This window comes from Xyrauchen texanus, chromosome 18, assembly GCF_025860055.1.
Source record: "Xyrauchen texanus isolate HMW12.3.18 chromosome 18, RBS_HiC_50CHRs, whole genome shotgun sequence".
In the NCBI taxonomy this organism is placed as follows: domain Eukaryota; kingdom Metazoa; phylum Chordata; class Actinopteri; order Cypriniformes; family Catostomidae; genus Xyrauchen; species Xyrauchen texanus.
Genome location: NC_068293.1, coordinates 27,796,711 through 27,809,771, shown reverse-complemented (window position 1 = coordinate 27,809,771; position 13,061 = coordinate 27,796,711). Strand labels below are relative to the sequence as shown.

Sequence of the window (13,061 nt, the reverse complement as noted above, 5' to 3'; positions counted from 1 at the left end):
AGAGAGAGAGAGAGAGAGAGAGAGAGAGAGAGAGAGAATGTGGACACACAGAGAGTAGACTGATAAGATAATAGCCTTGGCTGTACTGAAGGACTCTGAGTCACCACAGAGCTATCCCAAGTTCAGAATGAAAGGAAATTAGTTATAGACAGAAAGAATGAGTGAGCATTGGGCAAGAGAGAGAAAAGGAGAGGAAAATAAACAGCTTGTCTTCCTCTTTTGGTGAAAGGGAGAGAAACTCTAAAGTTAAACTTTGCACAATATGAACAAACTAATTTAACATGATGCATTTAGAGGATAATTCATATAATTTACACCAATACCAGAAGTTTATCAAGTTCTGATTCTGCAAATTATGGCACAATATTAATCAACAGCAACCAAGACATTGAGATACTGTATGTTTGTCACTATTTTAAACTGGTCTTTTTTTATTATTCTGTGCTGTAACTTATACAGTTTTCCTATTTAAGTGTAAGGTATCTTGGAATTTGCACTAAAATAATGGATGTGGAAACAATCAAAGCCCATAGATATATTTAACAAAGGCTCATTGATTTGTAGAATCTGACACCTTTTTTCATCGGCAATATTATTCTTACTCTGTCAGACTTTTCAAGGAAATATGACAAGGACCTACCAAACCACTGATCTTATATTTAATACATCTTTTACATTTTAGCAGAATTTCATATTCACAGACATACATTACCAATCACAAGCCTATTTTCCCCCAGTGGTTCTTAAATAAACTGGCAGCCACCATTTTGTGAAGCACTAATAAAAAGTCCATTAAGACACATGCACAGCTTTTAAAGTATTCTTGAATTAAGGATATTAATATTAGCCTATTATTATTGTTTATTTTTTAACCCCATGACAAATTTGTTTTCTCGTATTATGTTGAAATGTTGTTCAATTTTCAGGGCAGCGTATCTTTCATTAAAAATAATAAAACAAAAACCCTGATCTTACCTTAATTTTTTAGAATCTCATGTTCTTCATGTAGCAGCTTTACCAATCAAAAGCTTCTTTTTCCTGTTGCTCTTAGACAAATCTGACATTTTATATCCATAAAAAGACCATAATAATTGATAATTTATATACACCTTTTTCTTCATACGTTAATAAATTACTATTATAATTAATTTTTAAAGCCATGGAAAACTGTTTTTATTGTGCATGGGGTGCAGGCACATTTTATTTTATTTTCCCAAACACTAAATAACAAAAACTACCACAGCACTTTCCTAAATACACTGAAAAAACTGCACTGAAAAAAAATCCTAATTCATGAGATCATTGCTTGTAATGCCTTAAGGTTGGTTTTGAGACAATTTGGTATCATATTAAATAATTTTTTAAACGTTGCAATTTATGTAGCTTACAAAAATTCCCTGTAATTATTAGCTATTTTCCGTTTAGTTCAAGGTGTTTCAATCGAAAGGTGATTTAATTTTTTTTTTACTTTAAATAAGTGAAAGAATGGTATATGGGGTAAAAAGTCCCTGTTGCAGGTGCTAAAGGCCCCCATATAACACACTGTTTTCTAAAGTGGTGGGAATAGATTTGTTATGAAAAATGTTAAACGTGGGCTCACATTGACTGATCTAATCACAACAGATATTCATTTGTTAATCTAACACCTGAGATGTTATGAAATGCCAAATGTGATTGAAATGAGCAGGAAATGGTGCACCAGAAGCACTTATTTTAAATAAGCATAATTTATAAACTAAAAAAAAAGCACCTTGCTGTCTCAAAATTATTAGCATTAGTTGACACATGGATATCTGCATGATATCACTATAAACCTCACAGGAGCCTTTTACCCCACGTGTAGGGTAAAAGGTCCAATCATCATCTTTTTATTATTATTATTGTATACTGTACTTTAATCAAAACAACCTTCTGTTATTATTTCTTTTGTGAAATTGTAATCAACATAACAACAACAAAATTCCTGGTCTTTATATGCCTACTATTTTGTGTGTACCTTTAGCTTTGTTGCAGTGCAGGGTACCTACTGTAATATTGAATTTGTGTTCAATATTCAGAATATATATTTCAGTAAAACAACAACATTAATCACATACATTATTAATTATACAATTATTTTAGTAAATGTACTTCACTGACGTGAAAAGCCTAATTTCTCTAGAAATGTGACATTTATATGCAACAGTTATTTATATTAGCATATTTCTTTTCTAATATTATCTCGAATACATTTTTTAAACGCTGACAATTTTGTTTTCCCGTATGATGTTGAACTTTTGTCCAATGTTCAGAATATATCTCTTAGTTAAATAAAAACAAGCCACTGATCTTTCCACATCCGCAACAATTCATGGAATACCACAGAATTCCCATCTAGGGGCCGCTGTGCGGTGGGAGGAGCGGAAGTTGAGGAAGTCGTGCAATAGATCGGGGGATGAAGAGCCCGTGTTTGTTCTAAAGGTGAGCGGCTGAAGTGTTCAGGAAGGGTCAATAAAACCATCTCGACAGTAGCCTACACACTCTCGCCAGGAGTCCGACACACACACTGGATCAGAACACTTTTGCATTATGCATTCGGACTGCAGGCTGCTGGGATGGACGCGTCGGTAATGGTTGGCAAAGGGACCGGAGGGGCTGCGGTCTTCATCCCGATCGTCTTCATCCTCCTCGGTACCAGAAGCTCGCGGGCGCAGAAGGGTACGTGATCTTCCCACGCCGGGGGTTTTATGATTTGGCAAAACGCCTGTTTAACCGCATCACCACCACCTCTGGGTTTGGACTAATTACGGTCACAACAAACTTTCGGGGGTGCTGTGGTCTTGTGGTTTACAGATCTGGGGTGGTTACTGAATAATTGTAGGTTCAAACCCCATATGCAGTCGTGAACTTTCACCATTATGCTCTTAATCACACCCACAACAATTAACCAATGCATTTACCATGAGGGCTGAACCTTAATGAGTTTATTGCAACTAAGTATGCATAAAAACATCAGCTAAATAACGAATTTGCGTTGTAAATTATTAGGGCCGTTCATACTGAACACTTTTTTTGCATTTAAAAATACTAAACATAACACAGTTGTCTTGAGACATGTTCACAAAATAGTAACCCTGCTGGAAAAAACAGCTTAAGCTGGTAGCTGGTCGAAGCTGGACATGATCTGATCTAAGATGGTCATGAGCTGGTTCAAGCTGGACAACCTACCAGCTGGTCACACCAGCTCAAGCTGGTCAAGCTTGGACCGGCTAATGACCAGCTTCGACCAGTTTATTACCAGTTTAAACCAGCAACCATGTTCCAAAACTCGGCTACCAGCTTAAGCTGGTTTTTCCACTAGGGAAGTTATTTTAAATCTGACAAGGTATCAATGGTCAAAGACATCCATCTAGCTTCATGTTTACATAGCTATACAATTGAAAAACAGTTCTGACGGATGCAAAAACTTGTTCGTTGTGAACTTCTTACATTGTTGCTCTATGCAACAGCTGGAGCAGCAGAAAAACATGATGCAACACCTTACATGGGCTTACCGCTGCCCCCTCTCCTTTCCCAAATATGTAGTGAGTGCATGTGCATTCTGTAAAGCCGCTGACTGAAAGCTATTGCATTTATTCAAAGCAACTAGCTGTACACTTATTACAGGTTCAGTACTCATGTAATCTGAGAATAAGTGTCTTGTTCAAGAGCACGATGGATAGAGTTTCTGTAGCTGAGCTGGTACGGCAAAGCATTATCAATCTTAAGGTGCATCCCAGACTGCGCTCTTCAGCACTATTCTACCTAATTTTGTAGTTGAAGTAGTGCGAGGAGTATGCCAACACTGAAATTGCAAAAAAAAGAAGTGTACTACAAGTACCCGGATGATGTCAAAGCAGAGTGTGAAATGTTGAGCACTTCATACACCCAGCGCTTGTGGCATGCCGTACGTAGCGGAAGGGGCAGAGTTACCTGCCTTTGCTGGTCTGGCCAAACAATTGTTAATAATGGAGAATGTAGAAACTAGTGAAACCTCAATGAAGACAGCACCTTACAAATGTAAATTGAATGTGTTAGAATCACCCCACGCAGTAAATCTGGATGTTATTTGAGACCACAGTCTTTTTAGTAAATCAGTTCGGTGGCCATCTTTGGAATGTTCCGGGCAGCTGTTTTACTGTGTTAACAAGCTGCATAAAAGTGCAGCTCCTATCTACTTGAATGGGGAAAGACCAAAACATTTGGTCAAGATTACGATCAAAGAACATATTTCAAATCAGTAGTAAAATCTGACAACACTGGTATCATAAATTGTGCTTATTTACCTCAGATTACACTGAATTAAAGTGACAGTGCAATGTTGATTGACATCATGAATGACATAATGAAAAACAGAAATACCCATACATGGCCGAATGCTAACAGCAGAGGTAAACAAATGCACACATCAGCCTGTATGGTCAGTAAATTCAGATCTTACCTCGTTCTTGGATGACATAAAACTAACTGTGGAGAAACAAAGTGCTCTATGACCCTTTAGTGACCCTTTCATTTCACATCCACAAAGATGGACTTGTTGTCTCAAAAGGTCAATGTGGGGTCAACTGTATCTTCTTACCAGGACAATAACATAATTTTTTTTTTTACAGCTTTTTTGTAGCTAAGACAACCAGGTGTTTATCTATACAGAAAATGGAAGTGCAGAAAATACCCCCAAAAAAATGTCATTGGTGACTGGAGTAAAAATGTGACATCTAGCCCCAGTCTTCCCTTCCATTGTTTGAAACAGCTGAGCACACTTTTTTATTTTCCGTGCTGAAAAGTTAAAAGAAACTTTAGAAATGTAAGGCTTGTGTGGGTGGAGCTCTGTAGGGGAAACATTGCAGATTATAGGTGTGTGTGTGTGGATGGGGCTGTTGTTTTTGCTCCGGGGGTCTGAATATTGTCCAACACGGATTACATAACAACAGCGCAAGCAGAGATTCATTCGGTGTGTAAACGCGTGACAGTCGGCACAAGCAGCTGCAATGCAATCTCATCTCTCCCTTTCTCCCTGTTTCTCCCACTTAAGATTCCACATTCAACAAGCTTTAAAGATAAACTTTATATACATGCAGTGGCCTCGTAATATTAGAACATTTAAGCCCTGTTTAAAAATGTATGAATGTCATTGCACTGGAAAGCAAAACATAAAACGAAGAAGCATTTATTGTGTAGAACGATACATGCACATATTAGTATAGATGAGTGTTCATTTACAAATCAATAGCTCTACACTGAGCTCTGCTGAGTGTTTGAGCGTTTGTGTTTCAGGAGACTGCTGTGGACACACTGTGCTTGGTGTGGGTACTGGGAGCTTGGCGTCTCTAGGTTATCCTCTGTCCTATCCCTCACACTCTGTGTGTGAGTGGGAGATCAGCGTGACCGCTGGACACACCATCCTTGTGCGCATTGCGGACCTCGACATCAACACAAACAATTGCCAGGTGTCTTACATCAGACTCTATAACGGCATCGGACCCGGACGAACAGAAATTGGTGAAAAACACTTACTGTACTAGCTCAATGTGCTTTTGTTGTGCTACATTTTTCTGGTCTTTGGTCACATTTGTCCTTTACAAATGGATAAATGCACATGAAATTTAAGTGAACAGAAAGTATAAGAATTTACAAGACTTATAATTATGAGATAGTAAAACAATTGCCTTTAATGTACAGACTGCAGATTGAAAATCATATCGTTCTTCTCTCTGCAGTGAAGTTTTGTGGAGGGAGAGAATGGAGAGATTCTGTTATAGAATCAGAGGGGCATCAGGTCACAGTGCAGTTCATGAGTGGACCACACAGCAACGGCCGTGGCCTCTTCCTCTCCTACACCACCAATCAGCATACAGGTAACCACTCTATTCACAAACATTATTAATGACATACATGATTTGGCATTATTCATGTCTGTAGAACAAACAGTTTGGGTCGAGACATACAAAGAAGTTTAATACTTAGAATTAGGGTTGTTCAGATTACTATGTAATTTAGTTTACACATAAATATCCTTTCAGTTTGCCATATAATAGAATTTTACCTTCGGCACACAGAAATAACATACAATGCATGCGCATTAAACATAAACAGACATAGGAAATCTTTAAACAAACATACTTTAAATAAACTAGGTAGGTAAAGTTTGTCAAGACAAACTTTAATGTTGGCTTGACAAAGCCTGGTCTGAAAGTTTTAGAAAGAATTTAAAAAATATCTTTAAGTTAGACAGATGGACAAAAAGACAGTGTGACAGATAGAAAGACGTCGGTAGGTACATCTGTAGGTAGGAAGGAGTTTTTGTACTTCAAGAGTGAACAATGTGACGTTGATGAGTTTGTAGGTTAGTGAATAAAACTGGTGTTACTTCGCAAACTGAATGATTTGAAATTACGACTTTTATTATATAATTTATATATAGCCTTTAATAGGTTTCATTGAAGCTGTCAAACCACAAAAATACTTGAAAAAAGATTGTGTATGCTATATGAAAGATATACTGTATACTGTATATACACTATTCAACATTCATTGATGGCTAGAGTAAATAATCGATGTCCTTTGATAATGATTTGGGTCGAATTTAATGGAAACCTATGTGAGTTGCGCTCCGTTGCGCTGCATTCTGAGTGTTCCTTCATAGAAAATGATTGTTTCTAATTTTAGAATGCGCCATGTCATCCACCAGGTGCGTCCGGTGTGCTGCCCCCTTTAAGTTACCCTGCTGCTCACACTTTACCACAGTTGTGCTGAGAAATACGTATGAAGAGACAAAGACTGTTGTGCTATTTATAGCAGGAAAAAATGCCGATATAATTCGATAAACATCAGGAAAATATTCTGATTGTCGATGTGTGAAAAAGGCATCAATCCAAGCCTAATAGGCCACGTTCAAACAGCAGCAGAATACGGTTGTCAGACCTGTTTTGAGTGCTTAATACAGTTTCGTTCACATACAGTTCGGTTATTTATGAGAGTGACAACCGCATTCCATGACCTAACTGACACCCGCAAATTTTCAGGACTCGCAACCGCATTTTCTGCAAGCCTGTGCTGTATGAACGGAACCATACTGGACAACTAGTTGTTAGTTACGTCATGTACAGTGAGAGCCATGCTGCACTTTACACAAGCGTGTCTCATATGTTTTATGTGGGGTTTTGTTAACTGATGGAGAAAATAAGCTGGTGAAATTAGATGGAGAAATAAGCTGTGTCATCCGAAGACCCAACCGCTGTCTTCTACCGGAGCCTCTCGTGGGCGCGAGCCACACGACACAAAAGCTGCACTCTGCATGCGCTTAAAAAGTATTCAAAGCTGCTGTTGGTTAATTATTATCTGATGGGTGAACTCGTGCCTTGATTGAACGTATTAAATAACCCAGTGGCAATTGTGAAAAGACATGATGGTGTAATGGACATCGCCATCTTTTAGTCACTGTCGCTTTGGTTACAGCTATTAGAATACGGTTGTGACTTTGGTTGTTTGTTCATACAGTATTCGAACTGCTACTGTAAGCTGTTGTCTGAACAGGACATTTCAAGACTCACACCTGTAAGTAAATATGGTTGTCAATCCCAAACACTGACTGTGTGTACATAGATAGAGCCATAGATAGGTTTCAACTTCAAAGGCCTTTTGTTGGTTTATTTTTTTACATTTGAATTCTTGACAGTTGGAGTTTTAATTAATAAGCGTTTCGTTGGCCCGTAAGTCTATGGAATTTTTTGGAGTACTCTTTAAGTCTGATCAATTGTAAAAGAATTATTGAGACGTTTCTAGTTTAAAGCGTTATGGAGGAAGTCAAGTCGAACCTCTCAAACAGTAGGCTGCCCTGACATGCCAAACAGCACTGAGGAGGAAAAGAGCAACTGTGCTATGCACTTTTTTTTCATTATACATCACCTTTACAAAATTGTTTAACGATTTTACATGAGTAAAAGTAACATATTTTGACAATGTTATATTTTCATATGAAATAATCTAAAGGTAGAATCTATTAGACCTCATTTTAAATCAACGGTGGCGGTTGTAGTTAAAGTTTCAAAATGTGTTTTAGCTAGTATTTATTTTTTCATAAATACTATAATTTGTTATTATTATTATTATTTGTATTATTACTTTTATTTAAGACTAGCTACACTGACCTAACCATGGTAATGAGGAGCCTTTCCTCATGTGTAATATGTTCTGTTTGAATTATGTTTGAAATTAGGAAACAAACGGGATAATAATGGGCTCATATAAGTAAATATACTCTTCAATTTTTAAAAGGGGGGAGAAAAAACTTCCTCTAGCTTTTGTTGTTGACGTCAACAACAAAAATAATGTCCTTGTACTTGAAAACCATGAACTAAACTATGCAACATAAAAGGAAATGCGACCCAGGATACATTAAATACAGGTTACGTTTTAACTATAGTGGGATGCCATTTGATTTCCATTGTAAAATCTGGGTCCTGAAGCAAAACCAGTTGAGAACCACTGATTTATAGCATGCTATGATGTATTGCTGAAAATGCATTGTCTGCCTCACAACAAACACTCCGATTCACATGGAAGCGTTTATCATTTTATTCTTTATTATGACACATCTGTTTAGGACACAGTTTAATGCAGGATGAAAGTTTCAGTTTGTGGGAGCTGCATTATAAGCACATCTTCAACTCAGACATAATGTAAGATGCACAAACATACAGACTCTGTGAAGGTGCTCTCTGCTCTGTATGGCATGGTAGGTCCTAAGCCTCTAAAACTTTGGAGTTTGGACTTTAGACTTAAGAATTCTGTGTTAGCTGTTTCTTAACAATGAAATTTGGCCTTTGATCTCTGGAACTGCCTGAGGTCAGGGGTTCACAGTGCCATGTGGGAGCTCCACCTGTTTACACCAGTACTGTGTGTGTGCGTGCGTGCGTGTGTGCGTGTGTGTGTGTGTGTGCGCGTGTGTGTGTAGAGAGAGGGAGAGAAAGATCATATTTCCCATTAGTCAGGAAAGAGACAGATGAATCTATGCTGTGGGTATGAGTAATGGCTTGAATAACACCACAAAATAACTTTAACCTGAGAAAGTAGTCATTTGTATTTGTATAGCGCCTTTCACAACACACATAATTTCAAAGCAGCTTTACAGAAGATCAGGCAATAACAGAAGATAAAGCCGTAATATCTATAATGTCTTGGAGTCATCATTGTGTAATTTGATAAAATACGATTGTGAAATGTGTTTAAATAATAATTGTATTTATAACCCCAGTAAGCAAGCCAAAGGCGACAGTGGCAAGGAAGACAAAACTCCATAAGATGTTGGTTATTGGAGAAAAATAACATTGGGAGAAACCAGACTCAATGTGGGGGCCAGTTCCCCTCTGACTAACATCATGAATATAATGTAAATATTACTTGTGCATAGTGCAAGTCATGGTTTAAATGTATTAAACTAAGTTATAAGGGTCAGTGTTTAAACAAAGATTTTGTATGACCTGTAAATGTACTAATGTCTTTGAAGTCCATCCTGGATTAACTGCAGAAGTTCACGCAATTGTACTTGTTAGTTGGCTGATGAGGGGTTTTGTTGGCAATGAATTGATAGTCTATGTATTCCATTTCAAGAGTGTAGTCCATCATTAGACTGGGGTGATGCAGGCAGAGATCAGTGAGATGCATCGCAGTTCAGCCTGGCCGGTAATTTTGGTGAGGTCTATCCTGAGTCCAAAGTTCAGGCAATGGCATATGAAGTATCCCATATCTTATGGTTGGAGTTGGCATCAGTTCATCCTCTGAAGTCCATCGTAATAGACTGAAGTGATGTTTGGCTGGCACCGGCTGCTATTAGTCATCATCACACAGAGACATGTAGCAGTAGAGTCCAACACGAAGCAGGAATGGAGCTGGATTCAGCCGGTTCTGGTGACCTCAGGATAGGAGTCCCGTGGTTGAGACATGGAAACAATTAAAATAATATAGCATAGATGCCATTCAATTTATTGCAGAGTTATAGATCATGATCACCGTTTCTGGTTCCGGCAGACCTAACCAAAGCAGCCTAATTGTGAGTTGAAGGATGAATTAGGCATATGCCTGGCTAAATAGATGAGTCTAGACTTAAACTAAGTGAGTGTGTCTGCATCTCAAACAGAGTTAGGGAGACTATTCCATAGTTTAATAGCCAAATATGAAAAGGATCTACCTCCTTTTGTGGATTTTGATATTCTAGGATCTATTAACAGACCAGAATTTATTGATCATAATGAACATGATGGAATATAGCCTGGTAGAAGGTCACTTAAAGGGGTCATGACATGAGAAACCAAATTTACCTTGATCTTTTGGTATATAAGAGGTCTTTGTATCATTAAAACGTCCTGCAAGTTTAATATTTTAAGACGTCCTCCCCATTCTAAACGAATCATTTATTTAATCAAGCTCAAAATACAGCTCGTTCTGGATTCATGGTTAGAAGTGACGTGACTGTTAGAAGTGACGTACCAGCGTTTGCATATGACTGCCTCCAGCACAAGATAACTACGCTCATTTCGTATCGCCGTGCGCCTCACAAGTGTTCAGTCGATGGACAGCGAGCTCTGACAGAGACTACTTGTGCACAGGAAAATTACGATGCCACACAGATGTGCTGTTCCTGGCTGTGGTCAAACAAAACCTCTGAATAAGCTGCCGAAAGATCCAGACGTCAGGGAAAAATGGATGCAGTTTATTTTTTGCGGACGTCCCAGTCACGGCAGTGTTAACTTAAGCGTTTGTTCTGTACATTTTAAGGATGACTGTTTTGAGAACAAATCTCAATATGATGCTGGCTTTGCCAGAAAACTGTTGCTCAAAGATAAGTCCGTGCCGACTATTCTGGGAACAACGACGACGCTAAACTGTAAGTAATCTATTTTAAACTTTAAACTACTTTTTAAAGCGCGATTTCATTCATTATGAATAATCACAGTGTTTTTACTTAGTTTACTTGCATATTGTTCTGGCTGGGAGCGTCAATAATTGATACATAGGCACTGACGTTAGCCAATCATAACAGTGGGCGTTAACACTGAAGTCTTAAATGGAAAACGCCCCCAAAACAGACTGTTTGAATCAGAGGATGAGAAACAGGGTGGGAAAAGGTCATAAATCACTAGATTTTAAAAGTTTTTCTTAAAAAAAAAATATATTAATACTATAATTGCACCTAAGGGAACATAATAATACAATAAAAAAACCCATGTCATGACCCCTTTAAGTCCTGCGGAGCTAGACCATTCAAAGCTTTGTACGTAGTTAACAGAATTGAAAAATTAATACGAAATTTAACAGGTAGCCAATGTAATGATGATAAAATGGGGCTAATATGATCATATTTCTTGATTCTCGTCAGCACTCTGGCTGCTGCATTTTGAACCAATTGAAGTTTATTTATTGATCTTGCTGGACATCCTCCCAGTAATGCATTACAATAATCTAGTCTTGAGGTCATGAACACATTCATTTGTTTTTTGGCATTAGCAAACGAGAGCAAGTGTCGTAATTTAGCAATTTAGGTGGAAGAATGCTGTTCTACAAACATTGTAAATTAGATTTTCAAAGGACAGAATGGGATCAAATATAACACTAAGTTCTTCGCTGTTGAAGATGATGTAACAGTACATCCATCGAGAGTCAAATCATATTTAAGCTGCTTTATTTTGAGGTTTTTGGTCCAATAATTAGTACCTCTGTTTTGTCGGAAATTGAGTAGAAGGAAATTTCTGGCCATCCAATCTTTTATTTAGTTATGCACTGAAATTAAAATTCTGGTCCGAAACTGAAAATTCAGGATGCACTTGGCCAAATGTTTTTATTTTATACCTATTTTAAAATGGTATATATATATATATATATATATATATATATATATATATATATATATATATATATAACCAATAAAATTATCACACTTTTATTGAAAGTAACGCACCAAAATTGGACAGAAAATATATTAAAACAAATATTAAATATATTATTCTTTAGTTCTTTAACAATAAAATTTAACATTTTGTTTTACCAAATAATGTAACATTCTAGAAAACTATAATGATATACAAAACAGCAGTCAAGTAATGAACTTAGCAGCTCTAGGCTAGCATCTTGCAAATACAAAAAGTTTAAAAATGCTACAGTCATTTTAATGAAAACAACAGGCAAAACACAGAATGGCAGAGGGCCTCTATTCTGTTTATGTAAACATATTTATCATTTAATATAAAATTATTGTGCAAAACAGCAGTAACATAACTAAAACCATCCTCAACTGTAAACAGGTATAGCCTCAAACAAAATTTTGCAGGGCTAAATATTTTTTATGTAATTGCTATACACAGCAAATTGGACTATTTTCTATTTAAGTAAAAGTGGCAGGTTTCTCTTCAAGAACAAAAGTTGTTCAGCTTTTTGGCAGGAGACGGTTCCTCTTCTCATCAAGAACATGAGATGCTGCACTGAATGGTCTCTCTCTCTCTCTCTCTCTCTCTCTCTCTCTCTCTCTCTGTGTGCTGGTGCTTGGGGCTGATAAATACCTGTGTGCAGTCCACAATGAAAGCAATGAAAAGGGATCTTTGTCCATGTACCAGTAGTCAAGAGGATTGTCGCGTTCACGTGATTTGAGCGTGAAGCGATCGTCTGTGTACCGCAACGGCTTTCGGGTCCTTGAATAACGTATAACGTGTGAGGAAGGGCACACGGTGGACTTTCTGGTGCCCTCCTAGCATAAGATGGTAACCTCCTAGGGAGTTGGTGCCCTACGCAGACTGCGTAGTATGCGTGTAGGGAGCAGAGATACTGCTTTGAAGTATTTCCACACCGCTGACATCGGCCTAATCGGTGATTATGGCCAGATCGATCGAGAGTGAAACCTGAGCACTGAGGGGCGGGGAGGCATATATTTTCTGCTCATATTTTTGGCCCAAAAAAAAAAGCCATGTTCAGCCGAATATTTTCGGTGGCCAAAATGTCAGTGCATCCCTACTTTTATTTCATTGATACACTTTCATTAATTGTGAAATCTCATC

At 37.7% G+C, this 13,061-nt stretch overlaps 1 protein-coding gene across 1 annotated transcript in view; it reads left to right on the top strand.

Annotated features, from left to right (window-relative positions):
- Positions 1 to 2,404: 2,404 nt before the first annotated feature.
- dcbld2 (discoidin, CUB and LCCL domain containing 2) overlaps positions 2,405 to 13,061 on the top strand; it is a 34,210-nt gene continuing 23,553 nt past the window's right edge. The window contains exons 1-3 of the mRNA XM_052148657.1: positions 2,405 to 2,697; positions 5,293 to 5,517; positions 5,736 to 5,873. Coding sequence (XP_052004617.1) covers positions 2,595 to 2,697; positions 5,293 to 5,517; positions 5,736 to 5,873 — 466 coding nt within the window. The 5' untranslated portion in view covers positions 2,405 to 2,594. The remainder of the gene's footprint in view (positions 2,698 to 5,292; positions 5,518 to 5,735; positions 5,874 to 13,061) is intronic.